Here is a 16,747-nt window from a genome sequence, read left to right as displayed (position 1 = left end):
CAGCCCAACATCCTGAAGACTTTTTAGTCCGGAAACACACGTGGAATACAGATGTATGGACTTTATCAGCTCTGTATTATGCCTCACAATATGAAAATGATTGCATGACCAGTAAATCCAACACCCACGCAAATAACTGCTTCTTCCAGTTCTTAATGAATCACAGACCCAGAATGGGGTCAAAAGAATATTCGTTGTGGGAAAAAAAAGAAAACAAAACAGCTCAAATGGACTCTTTCACATGCTTGCTTGGGCAAGAATGATCAAAGAAACACTAGTCAGGGAGATTAATGACATAATTTCAGTGGACACTAACCAATATATTCCTGTGAATTTTCTCCCTCGTATTTTCACATTTTATTTAAAGCCTTTTAAAGAGACTTGATTTTTAGCTACTTCATATTTAGCAACAGAACAAAAGAGGAGAAGGAGAAGAAGCCTCCCTGATACAGAAGTCAACCAACCCAACATGAAAGATGGAAATCAGTTGTATCTGCTTTCTGGTATTGGAGTAGCAACTACAGGTTATGGGTCAACCGAGTCAAAAAGTTGCAAGAATTAATAATAAGATGCAGCAGAAGGAGCTGGGTGGGAGACACACAAGTGATTCAACATCTTCTAGGTACAAATAGTCTCTGCAATGAGCTGATTATCTTCACTGATGCTTTAGAATAGATTTAACTGCAGACTCGGAAGAGATTAATCAGGCACCAAAACTTCCGTAAAACTGGCCTTCAATTGACCCATGACACCATTTCCACTTCCCTTTCCCATGCATTTTTTGCTCTTCTGCCCCCAAACATATGGTTTTATGGAGTAAGAAATGTCATATCTGTAACACCCACCCGTTTTTTCCAGCATCTCCTCCCAAGAGGAACAAGCCTCTGGTGGAAGCTGCCACAAGCAATTCCCCACCAGAAGATAAAACATTCACTTTGAATTTTTATTTTTTTAATTATTATTTTAATGCCATGGAGGGGAGGGACAAATTTAAATTTTGCTTCAACCCTCTCTGCTCCACCAGGACTGAGTGATGCAGAGAAGGGAAGATGCAAAACATCAGGGTTTCTGCAAGGGAAACCAATCACTCTGGTCTGTGTTTCCAAAAAGGCAATCCAGTCCTTTCCCTGAATTGGGCATCTGATAATAAAACTGCAGATCAAAGCAAGAAACGTGCTTCTGGCAGGGAGAGTCTGACTGCCAAAACACCATGTTAAAGCCCCAGCCACGTGTTATGCAATGAAAGGGAACATATAGATTTCACCCTTTACCTTGACACAGATTTTGTAAAGTAGAGTGAAAAATCAATGTGGGGAAAAAAAAACCAGAACAAAACAAAACCTTTTATGCTGCTTTGATTTTTTTTTTTTTTAAATATTCAATAGTCTTTTTCTGAGCTATCAGAGGCAGCTTAAGACAGAAATAAAGTTGCCAAGAAGGCGGCCAGTGTATCATCTACCCGGGCATTCACACAACCTGCTCCCTGAAGAAGCGACTCCTCACTGCACCAAGGTGTGAGCTGTCACAGGGTATGCATCTTGCCTCCGCAGAGCCCACACAGCAAACTGTAGCCTTTCCTCTGGGATTATATGTGAATAGATGTCGCCTCATGGATGCCCAAACCCAAAGAGAACAGGGCATCAGAAATTACTTGGAAAGACTTGAAACAGATGGTGATTTTAAGGTTACCATGCAACCCCACTCTATGCACTGTCACTAGCAGAAGGAAACACAAAAAGGAGGCAAAAAGGGGCAAATGCAGCTTTCCCAGCTATGGGGAAATGCTCCATTTTTGAGCAATGTCCATAAATGTGGTTGATACCACCTGGGACATTGTTCTATGAAAATTTTCCCTATAGAAGCTGATCTTGGGATTTTTTTTCCCTCCATTCAGGCTGAAATGGGATCAGAACTGCCCAAAAGACTTTGTGAAAAGGGTAAACCTAAACCTCACTGTGCACCCAGCCAAACACCAACCTCCAGCTGAGTGCTGCATCCCCATCCATCCATCATACCGTCAAGTAAAATGGAATATTTCCTCTGAAATGGAAATGGTGTCTTGCTGTGCTGCATCAGTGAACGGCCTTTATTTGTCCTTATTTAGTCTGAGCCTCATCCTTGTTTCAATTCCTTTGCTGACACTAACACATTATTTTTTAATAAGCTGATGCTTTCCCACTTACTGAAAGGAACAAGTCATCAAGCCACTGCCCGTATGTACATACCATTATTGATGCTTGCTATAATGAATCCAATCATCGTATACATATTTATTCCCCATCTTCTCCTGTTACCCGCACATACCGCTGCTGTGCTCCATCACTGCTGCTGCTTTCCCTTTGCACAAGCTCTACTGCTTGTGCTATAGGGCAGCCATAGGGCACCCATCCTCCTGGCGAGTCCTTTTTATGGATCTGGAGATCCTCCATACCCTGGTACCATTGCACTTATCAGAGTTTTTGCTGTTTGCAAAGCTAAATTCAATGGTCTAAAAGCAGATGCAGCAAAAAGGAATGAGCAATTTCTCCAAGACTGCAGCATCTTCCATCCTGCTCCTCGCTGTGGTGGAAACATTCACATAAATCATGTCTGGTTAAGCTAACGTGATGTACCCCAGCATCATAGAACATTCCCCATTTTCACTGAACTTAATTATTCCTTGTTTCTTCTTTTCTACACCAAATCAAGTCCTGGTTATTTGCTGTTAGACATGCTCAGACTTCTCATGTCTTCAAGCACTCAAGGTTTGTCCTTTGTCTCCAGAGGGATGAAATGTGCATCACCCCCAAGATTCCCTGCATTTAGCATCAAAATGTTAATACTGTTATGCTGCATTTTTTTTTAAACAAAAAGGCATTTTTCCACCATTTTCCCCCAATTACACAGTAAATACACAGCCCATGCAGAGAAACCCCCTTGCTGGAAAATTGGATTTCATAACGTAAGAGCCATTCAAGCTGCCTGGAGGGTAATAGGCCAAGTAAGCAGGCAAGTCAAATTCATCAGAAAGCTGGTTATTCCTGGGGCCTTTTTCAGGAGCTGTAGTATGGACTGGGGAAAAAAAATCCTTAATTGTAGGTTACAGTACCTGGGGTCAAACAGATCCTTGCAAAGAAGGGCTCTCCTGCTCTGCACATAGCTGCGCCTCCTTGCTAGTAGGTGAACACCACGGCAAAGGAAAATGTATTTCTGCCAGGTAAATATTAAGACCCAGGTGAGACTCTTAAAACAGGAGATACTTATTTTGAGGAGATAACTATCCCATTATCCTCTTCTAAACAACTTTATTGTATCAGTGATCAAATTGCAAAATAAACCAATATACGTTAGTAATGGAAAGATCTCATGCTATTACTTAACACTCAGTTCTGGTCTTGAAAGGAACATGAACAGAGACACGTGTGTTAGTAAAGTGCTTGTGTCTATAGGGTGCACTTCTCTAGTTAAATCTTGCCCAATATTGTCTTTACAAGAAATTCAAATTAAAGTCTACTTCTTTTTTTTTTTTTTAAGTCCAAGATTTTTTTCCTCATCCTTCTAAAGTAATTTGGTATTTGAGGAATAGGAAAATAGTCTCTTTCTTTAGGAAAATTTAAAATTGTCTCTGCATAAGTATAGGATGACTGCTATTTTCTTAATAAAAGACAACATGAGAACAAAAAAAGGGAAAAAAAGGAAAATACACTGCCATTTGCTGTTTTCAAATGCTCATTTTATGGCCAGCCATCTTCACAGAAGTTCTCATTCAGGTATCACAATGCCCAGCTACCCACTGATTTCACTTGAATCAGCAGAGCAAGGCTTTCAAGTTTTGTCTCTAGCCAAAAATGAGACTGATTTCAGCTCTGACTCACTGAGATAGCTCATTTTTCTAACCAGAGCCTGAGGCACACCCAGCAAGCAGCATCCCCAAAATACAGGTGTACCAAGTTTGCCATGCTCAGCTGCCCAGAGCTCAGCCCCTTACTAAGAAAGCTGAACCATCACACCTGCCTCGGCTCTAATTCTGTTTTCTATATTAAAAAAAAACCAAACCAAAACAAAAAAAACACTTCTCATTGCCCTCTGACAATCATCTAAAAATGGCCAAGCTGTTGCCTGCAATGGTGTGTAAATACTGCTCTTCATCCACCTTCTTGGTCTTTTTCTGTGACACTGGTGGAGCTGCCAATGGTGGAGACCCCACCATCTTGTAGCTCTTCAGGGACCACATCTGTGTGAGCAGAATAGGAAAGGATGGATGGAAAAGAAGTGGGGAAACCATTGCACAGGGAGGCAACAGAAAACAAGCCAGATCTGTGCAGCATACTTATTACTTTCTTACATGAATTTAACAAATTGCTTCGTTTTTCTTATTTTCATGTGGCCAGGCCACATGAGCCCTCTAGGTGTCCAGACAGAGAAACTGAGGTAGAGGGGTGCTGCAACCCATCCTCCATGGCATCATCGATGTGGTCAGCGCAGTGTTGCATGGTGCAGTGATGGGGACAGGAACAACATACCCAACATCACCCAGCTATGAGACATGACTTTAAGGTAATGCAAGACAAGGAAATACCCTTAAATAATAAAATCCTCACTCTAATCCTCAATGACATACTCAATGCCTCGAGCACGTGTTGAATTAGTCACCCAAGAGCTATGCCATGTTCTTTATCTGTGCTTTTCTTCTTCAGTCGTCTTCTCAGGCACCACTGCCCTCCAGTGATAAGTGCTGGGAGATGAAAAGCAAAAATGCCTCGGAATACCCTTGGAGACACAGCCTTGTTATTGCCAACATTTTCCCATGCATTTACCAAACTAAAGCAACTTTCCAGTTATTTTACCAAAAATACTCTCTGCCATGCTGCAGCCTGCATTTCCTTCTGCTCGTGACTGCAGTAATGATCCCAACCCAGTTGGGAGCCACTTGCCGCCAGCCACAAAAATAAAACGTTTTCTTGCAACCAAGCCATATTAAAGTCCATTGCAGCCCTGAAGCACTGGACGTGTTCCTATAGACATGGGACAAAACTGCGCTCTAATAATTGCAGAGCGATTTTATAAAGCAGAGTTACCCACCCAAACCTCTCAAGGGCTGTTTGCTCCTTCGAAGCTTTTTGCTGTGCCACCTTTCCAAATTACTGCATATCTAACTTTTCCGTGCTCACTGTATTTCCACAACAGTCCTCCTGGTGCACAGATTTATTTTCTTTTGACTTTCAAGAAAACCATGGACTTTAGCAAAAGGGAACACATTTGATGTATTTTCTCCTTCTAGCTTTTTTTTTTATGTAGATAAATTCTTAAGTGATACAGTCTAGCAACTCCCCGCTAGCCTTATTTAAAGCATATCTCTACTCATATCTTTTCTCTGCACTGTAGTTGCTTCTGACATGCCTTCAAACCATTAAAAACAGCCCAACCGGAAGCCAGCCTTCAGGATGTGTTTCTTAAGGGATCTCTTCCTGCTACACCCGCTGATTCCAGTTATTAAAGTTACATTTTGGCTTAATAATTACACCAAAGACATCTACTGTACACCCAAATTTTGGCATGCACATTAAGCCATTCAGAGGATTTGGGTATATTTGTTTGGGATCTCAGCACATTACTGGCTCAAGAATTTATCCCCAGTTATCCTTCCTGCTTTCATGCACTGCAGGATAAATAATACAGAGTACGGATCTTGGGCCAATCCTTGTCATTTAATGAAGCATTAAAGAGTTTAAAGAAATTAAATAGTGATAATATCGCATGCAGATTTTAATTTACTGCTACAAGGACATTGCAGGTGTATGTTTTACCCCATTCTAGGTACCAACAAGTCTCAAACCCACAAATGCTTGAAGAAAGCCGAAGGAGTGCAAAATAAAACTGACTTACGTCAAACAGGAGGTAAAACTTCCTTTATGCTTAGTTACATCTTCAGCTTTTATTTTTCTACTGTCTCTAACCCAAATCGTACATCACTGCAGGTCAGGAAGACTTTAATATCATGTTCACCTGCTGCTGTACCAGTACGTGCTACCAATAATATGCTTCTATTAAAGCTCCACTTGATACATTCGCCCTGTAAAATACAGAAAGGTTTCCAAGCCCTAGAGAGAGCAGGCAGTCCTGCTCCAGTGTATATAACAGTATACAATGCTCCTCACATCTTTAATGGACAATTTTAATGGACCCTCACTCTTTCAGAGATAAAGCAGCGTCTCTCGGGAGGGGAAACGCAACACAAAGGTGCTTTGGCATGTCCTTCAGAGCTTGTCATCTTTCAGGAAAGCCATCAGCTGTATTTTAGGACTATATGTAATTTCCTGTTCTAATTGACGTTTAAACTAAATGGAAAGTTATACCTGCTCTGTTACACTAAAATTGAATGCGTTGGAGTGCATTGCAAAAAGCCCCCTCAAAACCAAAGGATGTCTTTATCATACAGCTAGGCTCAACAGTAGAGAAGGATTCAAATGAACATTTTTATTCAGTCTGACATTGTTTAGATCAGTTTGTGCTACAGTGAAACATCTTCCCTTGACACAAGTTTTCTGGGATTTATTCAAACTTCTTTCTGGGAAGAGATGAAGCCATTTGATAACTAAGCAGATCTCATTAATCTAATCATCAACCAGCAATCAAAACTGAAGCTAGTCCTGGTCATGGGCTCTCCAGGATGTCACTCAAGCCTGCACCAAATCCAGGATTGTCCCTCCCCAGCTGCATGGCATCGCTGTTCTCCCTAACTACCAAAGCTCTGGTTGACCCTCTTGCCATGAGGTCTGGGTACAGCCACAGCCACCTTGCTGGCAGATTTGACTTCAAAGAGCTCATCACTCAGGAGCACTAAGCCACAGACACTTCAAAAAAACCCAGAAAGATTTAGTTTGGAGAGTTTCTGGTCCACTCCCAGCACAGCAAACATCGCAGCTACAGCAGGTTGCTCAGGGCCATGTCCAGGCAAGTCAGGGCATCCCTGGGGATGAAGAGCCCACAAGCCATCAGCCGGACAGATTTGGGCACTGAATCACAAAGTCCCTTTCTCGCTCAGGTACGCGACCACCACCTGATCTTTCCACCTCTCAAAACCTCAAGACCCCACTGGATGCAGCCAAGAGACTTGGTTGCACAACTGGAGAGGTTGCTCCCCCTCTCTTGTAGTGTTTTGCACAAAGTTTGGGCTTTGCCCCAAAAGTTAATTTGATCCAAGAATATAAACATGACCGTTTGTTCTTGCAGATCCCCACAGCTGGGTTCAGAGCATCCTAGCTCCTGCTGCCACACGCGCGGTCCTGAGTTCAGCCTCCGTCCCTCCAGCTTTTTTAGCCTCTTCTCCATGCATACATGCTTCATTTGTGACTACAGGGTTTTATTACTAATGAAACAAATATGCTCAAAAAAACATTCATGAGCAAAACGTAGAAAAGGCCTATAAAAAAAAAGCAGTCCTCATCTTTTCCAGCCAGGAGGTCATGGCAGAGGGTAAAGCTCTTTAAGAAGCCCCTTGCCAAGCTGTTAGATATTTTCCAGGACCTGCATCAACTCCACAGGCAACCAAGTGGATATCTTGGGAAGGCTTTTTTCTGAAGTTTCTCATCAGTAAAGCTGCAAAGAGGGACTCACAGTCTTATTTTAGTCCTTTCTATCTCATTTTACTTTGATGCACTTCACCACCAGGGGGATTTTTTGCTTAGAGAATTACCTTTTCCATGGTACAGTTCTGACAAAATTGACACTTGCTGTGACTAAAAAGAAGCCAAATAAAGAGCGACTGTGGCCAAGCTGTTTACAATACCATATATGCCTACATCTATGCGCTGCTTTTAAAAATGCAGCAGCAAGTGAGACACAGGACCCTTTTTCTCCTCCAAACCAAGATGATGTCCACAAGCTGCTGTAGAGAAATAAAACAACGCATTTGCTAGATCCCGTCTCCCTTTTATATTTTTTTAAAATGAGATGCATCAAGTATCTGAGAGAGAAAAGCAGTTTATCGTGACCTTGCCTGGGAGCACAGCTATAGGTTTAAAGCTTATATGTAATCACATTTTCAGGGATTCATAACCAAAGCAGGCAAGCTCTGGGCAGGCAAAAGGTGGGTTATACAGTAATCTGGCAGCTGCCTGAAAATCTGTCTGCCTGCAGTTTAGTCCCCCAAGGGAGGCACCGAAAGCCTCATTACTTGAGGCATTTAAAAATAGGCAGAAGGAAGAATTTGCAATGACGCCGCTGGGAACAACTCTGCGTCAGCCAAGGATGGGCAGCAGCAGCTCATCTCCTGACCATCCTGGGCCTGATCCTGCCCCCAGGGACCATGGAGTCACCCCCTGCACAGCACGGTGTTGCATGGTACAAGGGTGCTGAGACCCAGCAGGTGATGCACGAGCCGTTAGCCATGATGGTGATGGTCAGGTTTGGGATCTCGTGTCACGATGTTGTAGGCTTTCCTCAGTATAAAACCGAGGAATAAATAGCAAAGCTAGGTATTTCAAGTTTTCCTTAAAAACCACCCAGAAAAGTTTAAATTCCGCCATCTTGCCCATTCTTTTTCACAAGGGCCAGGGATCATATCAAATAATCTAATTTTTTTTTATTTTATATATTTACATATAAATAAATATATGTTTGATATTATTTTTGCAGGAGGTGAAAGGAAAAGCTCAATGTAGCTGCTTTTGATGTGCTGTCATAGCAGTGATACCGTTCTGCCTGTAAGGAAGCACCTAATGGATACAACGGAAAAGGTGGTGTCAGTCGTCAGGGCTGCTGGTGACAAACAGATGGACGCCTAGCCATACCCGGCAGAGAGGTGCCATCCAGTGCCCTTCGGGAGTGCGATTTCCCTGCGTTGCGGCTCACTTTTCAGGTCCCCCGTGAGCCGAAGGAAAGCAATGCCCAGGGAAGGGGGAGTGGTAACTTCAGTCCATTAAAAATTAAAAGAAGGGAAATGGTTTCAATTGATTAACAATAAACATTTGCTCTTCTCTCTCTCTAAAATCCTTCCGATTATTTTACTGACCTCAGCCCTCTCAAGGGACCCGATGACCTGTGCCGTACCTCTTCCTACGGCATGCAACAACCCGCTTGTCACCAAACTTCACTCAATATCTTTCACTGCTTCATACCACAGACTAAGTTGCTCCATCCAAATAATTAGAGAGGAGACTAACCAAGCAAAGATTCTGGCTCCCATTTCAATTGCTCCCTTTGCAATATTTTCCAGCTATCCCCAAGTTAAATAACACCTGATCAAACTTCCCTCCTTCATATTTTCCTCTCTCTTTGGGCCAGTGACTGGCTACTGACACTAGAGGCAATGAGAGCAGGATTAATTCTCCCTATGCTGATATAATTTAATCTAATAAAATCCTTACTATCTTCGGTGTCAATCACCCAGGGATGAAGCATCCAAGGAATGTGCTTTCGCAGCACGCCAGGAGCAGATGGGAGCAGATCAGTGATGATCAGTGATTTCCCTCAGTAAATGAGGGAACAGAGGAATTTTTTTAGGGTAGTAATTAATGTCAAAATTACTGCTGTCCCCCATACCCTTCCTCTGAGCTTTGGAAAGTGATGCTGATTCTAACAGAGATATTGCTAACGAGAAATAGCAGGCACACAGAGGACTCAGAGACAGCAAAATCTGCCTGTTTAAACTATTTAAAGCATAGCTACTTAGTGGTATCAAATATTAGATGAGCTATGGTCCCAAAATGTTCTTTCCTTAGCTTAAAGGCTGTCCTTAACATAACTGAAGTGTTACATATTTGCAGCAGGTTACATTTTTGCCCCCCAATAGTAAAAAAAATAAAGCAAATGCTCATTTTCCAGCCTTCCAAAGCCTCGAGGGATGGTGGTTACAGGTACCGGGGAAGCAGTTGGGTTGTTTTTCACATGGAGGCCAAATGCAGGATTGATATTGCTTTAGTGGCTGGCAGATGATGAGATCATGTCTAAATTAATGCAACTCAGCCACCGAGCTGGGAGCTGAGTTCCCAGAAAGAGGGCTGAGGGAGGAAGCAGCACAGCCCCAGCTGCCCCAGGGAGGGAGAAACTCTCTCTTGCCAGGCTTGGGGTGGTGAGAGCAAAGCATGGGTGAAGCCATCAACAGGCCAACCCTCCCCAGCCCCACGAGCAGTGGAGACAGCCATGGGGGGCAAGCTGTAAGCCAAAACTGTGTTATGGGGGAGGGAGAAGTGATGGAGAAGCACAAAGTCATGCAGAGGATCCCTTTGCTTTACGCTGGTGCAACCCACGCAGCTCGGTCCAGCTTTAAGGATGACCTTGCCTTGAGTTTTGGACTAGAGACCTCCCAGACTGCCCAGTTTTTATCCTCTGTGCAGTCAGTTCTGGCCTGAGCAGTACCCGAAGTCTGACTTTAGCAGCCGTGAGATGGGTTGATCCTGCCATCATCAAACACCAGCTTATTGCAAGCGTTGGAGCGAGGAGCTATATGAAGTTGAGAGCATCTGCTCCAATCCTCCATCCACAGTACCATATAGACCCCCTGAAGCCTTTAATACTGAGTTTAAACACCATGGGTGAACACACACTCTCAGCAACACATCCCCCCCAACACCTCGGGCAAGGTGGAAGTGGGGAAAATGATAGATTAATCATGGGATTTCATCCAGAGAACCATCTGCGGGACTACTGGGCCAGGGCTGTGAAGCTGAAACCACAATACACCCCAATACCTTGCCTTAAACGTTAGACCCCACTGCCATCTTGTGGCAAACGCTTCCCAAAATAAAGTAAAAGAGGGGAAAACCCACTAAAAAGTTGTAGATGAAGTTAGCTGGTGCAGCAAAGAAGGATGGGTAAGTTATGGGAATAGGGTGGGGAAAACTCATTGCTTCTCTTAAATGATGCCGAGATTGAATCTATAGCATCGTGCCAGATATAAACTGATGCGGAAAAACACAGAGACGGGATCGTCCAAACCAAATTTTGTAAAGTTGAGGATATAATTAAACATGTAAAGCATAATTGTTTGTATGGTCGTGACCGCCTTTTAGTCGTGGCTCTGGCACATTAATACCGGCAAAGATTTAGCCACTATTTCAAAGCATTTAACAGTTTCCAAAGCAATTTAGCGTTGCCCTGGTTTGAATAAGGCTCGTCAACCCCAATAAGCAGGATTAAGCTGGAATTAGATATTGCACCTCTGAATTAAAGAATGCAGTTGCTAGAATTTACCGAGAAGACGATTTAAAAGACAGGGATTATGGCTCACATCACTCATTCACGTGGCACAAAGCATCTTTGGATGCTGAAAACCCGCAGATTAGCACCCCTCAGGTTTTCAAAAAGCACCTTGCTGCAGGAATGAGGCAGTTTTGAAAGACCCCACGGTCCTTATCTGACTGTTAGTCCTAGCCAAGTGCTTTGAGTACACCTCGGCATTTACTTTTTGCATCATTTATAGCGCTCGCGCCGTGGCAGAGCCTTTGCTTAGCAACTGGGATCATTTCCTAGGAACCGCTTTCCAAGGCATTAGCAAAGTGCCTCGATTGCTGTATCATCCAGTCACGCCGCGGATGGCTCTTACCGTGCTAGCAAAACCAACGACAAATTGTTTTTCCTTCTTTATATTGCAATAAGCACCTGCCTTATGCAGGATCAGACAACGTCAAATCTGTGCATGATCCAAAACACTTATCAGGTTTAGGTACAAGTGAATAAAAACTCACTGAACAAATATAAACTCATGAATCAGTTACAAGAAGCGTGTCTCTTTCCTCAACACAAATCTCCACTAGCAGGAACGGATCAAGAAAACAACAGGGAAGAACTGTATTTTGAAAAACAGACATAGAAAGTGCCAGTGTCCTGACTATTTTGGAAAAAAACCAAACTGATTTACAACAGATACATGTGACCATCTGCATGGAAATGCTTTGCTTTCTTCCATTAAAATCTATACAATTAGGTTATCAGGAGGAATAACAGCATAAAAACATACTTCCAGACAAAAGATAACCGGTCTTCCAATACCTTTCTATTTTCACAGGCCCTTTATTTGGATCTTTGCAAGTCTTTACAGCTTTGACCCTGCTACACATTACAGGGATGGTTTACAAGACACAGAACATATTGCCAAAGACAAACTCTATTTTCTGCTTTCAGCTAGGATTTAACTACTTTTTGAGTTTCTATCATCCCATTTACTAGTTTCAACTTCTTGAGAGTTTTAAACGTCAGTGTATATTACAGACAAGCTTGCCCTAAATAAAATTAATTACACTGTCGATAGCTATGTCTTTATCTTCAGAGATGAAAAAGAATTTGAAGGGTGATCCTGGACCTGGATAAAAACATTTCTATCGGCATTAATTTGAAATCAACACACAAAACAGATGGGTATAAACAACATATTAGGGTTTTTACGGTATGGAAGTTGTCTCTGGGTTTTAGAAAAGAGGTATTACCTGCCTCCAACCTCTCAGGGACCTGAAGACTTGTGGGATGAATAGTTTAGATGATGCCATCAGCTGCTGTTGCTAAAATGCAGGCAGGAAACTGTTATAGGTCTGTAAGTTACCCCTATAAATAAATTAACCAAAATGCTGTCAGCAGTTTTTAGATGAAAAAGCCAGAGAAACCCACAGAGACATTAAAGGGAGCTGGCACCAGACCCACTTATACCTCCAGTCGGCATCGAAAACTGGGAAACATCATCATCCTCTTGGCAGGGACTGACTGCAGCAAAGCCCTTTACCCCCAGCACCCAGGATGCAGTAGCAGCAACGTGGAACCGCATCAACGGGTGAGACGCTGCTCGTGAAAACACAAGTTTATTTAACCCACTGGTGGGTGTTAATTTGGGTATAATAAAGGAAAAAAGGCCAGGTTGCGGGTGCAGTGTGTTTGGTACACCATGTAGCTGCCCATCGCTCTTCCAGCAATGAGACGGGGAAGAACTAAGCGGACCTTAATTAAAACCTGAGAGCAATCCCAAACTGGCTTGGTTACCATCGTCATAGCTACCACAAGCAAGGCCAAGGTATGGGACGATGCCAGGGGATGAAGTGCCAGCCCGGAGGGTGGTGGGAAATGCCTGCAGGCCTCACAAAGAGTTTTTCCTGTGTGTTGAAACAACGTCTCTGGGTGACAGGAACGATGCAGGATGGGGCAAACAACCTTCACAACATCACACGGATGCAGTGTTTTCTGGTGCTGGCCAGCCAGCCCAAGCTAGGAACAGCAGAGGAAAGTCTCAGGCAAGGATGAAACCTTGCTAGAGCTGTGAGCAGGTTTAATAACTCCTAAATCAGTTATTACACATGGGCGGGCACCGGAGTCCCTACCGTTACTGTGGGTGCCAGGTCTCCGTCACCTTCCCCTGCAGTAGTCAAGGCTTGGGACGATCACAGCCTTCAAAAAAAGCAACGGCAAAGGAAAAAGTTGGACCTGGATTTCTTCTCTGGCCATAGTACATGGCCTCAGCTTCAGGCAGGGGGTGCGAAGGGATGCGCTAACACGGGGAATGATGAACTGACACACTTTGCTTGCATGGCCGGCAGTCACACACCTCCCTGGGCATAGCAGTTTAGTTTATTAAATCACCCCATACAGTCAGGAAAAAGAATACTAGATTAAAAAAAAGTCCAAAGCCAATTGCTCCTCATTTATCTTTAAATGAGTAATAGCCTCCTTAATGAAGGGCAGGGAACAACTATGGAGGAAAGAGCAGGAGTTTTGTCTGGGTGATGGCAAGGTATGTTTTGTGAGAAGATTGAGGAGAGCAGCGTGGATCCGCACCCAGATACACCCAGCTACAAGAAATACTGTCAGGAATGATTTTGCTGAAATAAATCACTACGCATACAAGAAATCAGACTGTCTCTTACTGGGCGAGTGCCAGCAACAGCCTCTGCCGAAAGGAGGGTGACACAGGGTCCCGCGTGCTGCAGTCGCCCAGAACTCTCGCTCCCACAGCAACTATCCCGTCACGCTCAAAATCCCCCAGGAGCAGGAGCAGCACCGCGCTCCCCCGGTTTTCACAGTGTCTTAAGGCAAGAGAGTCACGCACTTGAAACTCCCTGAGACCCCGGGTTGAGTGATACAGAACCCCATTTCCCCCCCAAAAACCCCTCCATGGGTGCCCGACACTGACGCAGGGGGATAACCGGAGGCAAAGCACCGGTGCAAGGCCCACGGGTGGAGGAGTGTGGGCTTTAGTTTTTGGGGAGGATAAGGGTCAGGAAAGGGAGGCTGGGGGGGGGGAAGCACCTGCCCCGGGGCTGGGGCGGGCGGGTGGGCGCTGCCCGCCCGGGGCTGGCTCTCGGACGGCGGCCAAACAACTTCCCAGCCCCGCTGCAAACTTTTCCCAGCGTCGGGGAGGAACCGCCGCCTGCCGCCCCGCCGGGTCCTCCCAGCCCCGTCCGAGCATCCCCCCGGGGAGCCGGAGCGGGGCCGCGGCGGGGAGGGGAAGGGCAGGGTGGGGGGGCCGGGCCGGCAGCAATGGGTTATCCGATCCCCCCAGGGCTGCCTCCCGCCGGCTGAAAGCCCCTAATGCGCCCCGCGCTTCCTCCACCCCCCCGTCCGGGCGGGGTTGATGCCGCTTCTCCGGGGACCCGAGGCGGAGAGGGATGCGGTGTCCCCTCCCGGCCGCCCCACCCGGGAAGGGGTTTTTGCGCGGGTGCGCGTCCCTACCTCTCGGCCTTGGTGAACTTGCGGAAAGCCTGGCGGAGGTCGTGGAAGGAGCGGTAGGTCTGCGGCTCGGCCGAGATGCCCTGTGCCCGGGTGGTGCGGGGCCCGATGTGCGGGCTGGGGGCCGGCAGCACCGACTGGCATTTGTGCAGCCGCCGGCGCAGCTCCTGGATCTCCTCGTCCTTCTCCCCCAACCGCCGCTCCAGCTCCTTGATCCTCTCCTCCTTCAGTAGCAGCAGCTTAGTGAAGTCCCCTTCCAGCTCGGTCATTTTGGGAGTGCCCCCCTCCGGCGCTAGTGCCGAGCCGGTCCCGGGCCGGGGCGGGCAGCTCTCATCGAGGAACCGCCGGCAGCCGCCGCGGCAGCGGCCGGATCTGCTCCCCGGGAGAGGGGCGGGGGGGGGGGGGGGCTCCTGCCCGCCCCGGGTCAGGGCAGCCGCCCCGGCATCCCCAAACCCTGTCCTGCGCTCCGCCGGCAGCCGGCGAGCGGGAAACCAGGAGGGGGGGTGGGGGGAAAACACCAGAAAGAAAGAAGGGAAAAGGGGGCGGGGGGGGGGGAAAGACAAGAAAAGGGAAAAGAGCTTTTGTGCCACTCTGCGAGGCTGGGATCCTGGAAATAGCAACAATTACCATGTGATCGGAGGGTGACGCAGCTCCTTGTAACTGGAGCCGAAGACTTGGGATTCAAACAAGAGCACTTCATAAATATTAAATTGCCTTCTGCTAATGAGCCACGTGGAGCCGCCCCCCGCCCCGCCCTCCCTCCCGAGAGCGCAGCATCCCACCCCCCGGGGCACCCCACAACCCGCGCTGCTGCGTTACCCCTCCTCGGCACCCCAGTCTCTCCCGGGCACCCCCATCCCTCATCCCCGGAGTACCCGACTTCTGTCCCTGCCAGGGCACCCTACGTGCCACCCTGCAGCCCTCCCTGCCAGGACGTCCCACATACGTCCCCACTGGGGCACCCCACATTCCCCCCCCCCCCCCCAGCATCCTTCCCCACATCCCACCCCTCTTAAGCACCTGCATCCCTCCCCACTAGGGTTCCCTGTTCCCCACCCTCCTCGAGGTGCCCCACATCCCTGCCCTCCAGGTCACCCCACAACACATGCCAGCCACCCCCCATCTTCCTGTTAGGCACCCAGCTTCCCACACACCAGGTACCCTTCATCCCAGCATGCATGGGCAGTCCACACCCCACACCACGAGGGAGCAGAGCCCATCACCAGGCACACAGACACTGAGGCCCTGCTGGCACCCGGTCCCCCAGGGGGGATGCTGGTGGGGGGCTGGGGAGAGCAGGGAGCCTGTATGCTTGCCAGCAGCTCTGAGGAGGCAGGAACACACCCCTCCTGGACTTATTTGGAAGAGCCCATCATGCACATGAATTTTTAATGCTGGCTGGCAAAGGGCACCATCAGATCCACTATCACATTTCCCTCCCAAACCCCCCTTGCTTCCAGGAAGGAGGGCAGGAGCCCCTTACTGCAGGCAAAAAGTGGGGCCTGGCCTAGCCCCACAGCCAGGCCTTGTGCCCCAAAGGAGCCCAGGAAATCCCTCAGTGTCCACACCCCAACCTGGGGAAGCCGTGGGGTCTTGTCCCCTGGATTTGGGGCTCGCAGGCTTGCTAGGGCAGGGCAAGAACAGGGCAAAGCATCTGAGCTGGGCTTGGAGGACAAAGCTGTACCAAAGGAGTCTTAAATTAAGGTGGAAAAGAAATCAATTAGCAGCCTCTCTTTTAATGAGCTGGAGGTGGTGGGGTGTTTTCACACACTTCTATCTGTCCCCCCCAGCCTTTCATGTATAGATGGAAACCTCTGGGGTCAGAGCTGCTCCCAGTTCCCATCCTCAGCCCAGGAGCATCCCTGATGCCAAGGGGTCAGGCAGGGCTGAGGGGGACAAGTGCTGGGGGATAATTTAAAAAAATATTAATAATAATTGCATTTTGCTTTATTGAAAGGCAAAGAGCGCCATCTCGTGTAGGAAACGATTGTGTAGCACGGGGCAAAGATTCATAGACAGACAGAAGGACCCTCCACACGCTGCTCGGAAGGGGAAGGGGCGAAGCTGGGGAGGGGCAGCCGGGAGCTCGGCCACGCACTGATGCTCAGCACCTTCGTGA

At 46.9% G+C, this 16,747-nt stretch overlaps 1 protein-coding gene across 1 annotated transcript in view; it reads right to left on the bottom strand.

Moving 5' to 3' along the window:
• PRKG1 (protein kinase cGMP-dependent 1) overlaps window positions 1–14,969 on the bottom strand; it is a 513,542-nt gene extending 498,573 nt beyond the window's left edge. Inside the window, exon 1 of the mRNA XM_087766550.1 lies at window positions 14,632–14,969. Coding sequence (XP_087622676.1) covers window positions 14,632–14,897 — 266 coding nt within the window. The 5' untranslated portion in view covers window positions 14,898–14,969. The remainder of the gene's footprint in view (window positions 1–14,631) is intronic.
• Window positions 14,970–16,747: the final 1,778 nt, after the last annotated feature.

The sequence above is a fragment of the Nipponia nippon genome, unplaced genomic scaffold (assembly GCF_047370975.1).
Source record: "Nipponia nippon isolate SJK-2023a ecotype South Korea unplaced genomic scaffold, ASM4737097v1 scaffold_3, whole genome shotgun sequence".
NCBI lineage: Eukaryota > Metazoa > Chordata > Aves > Pelecaniformes > Threskiornithidae > Nipponia > Nipponia nippon.
Note: the sequence above shows the minus strand (reverse complement) of the source record. Positions and strands in the feature narration are given on the sequence as shown.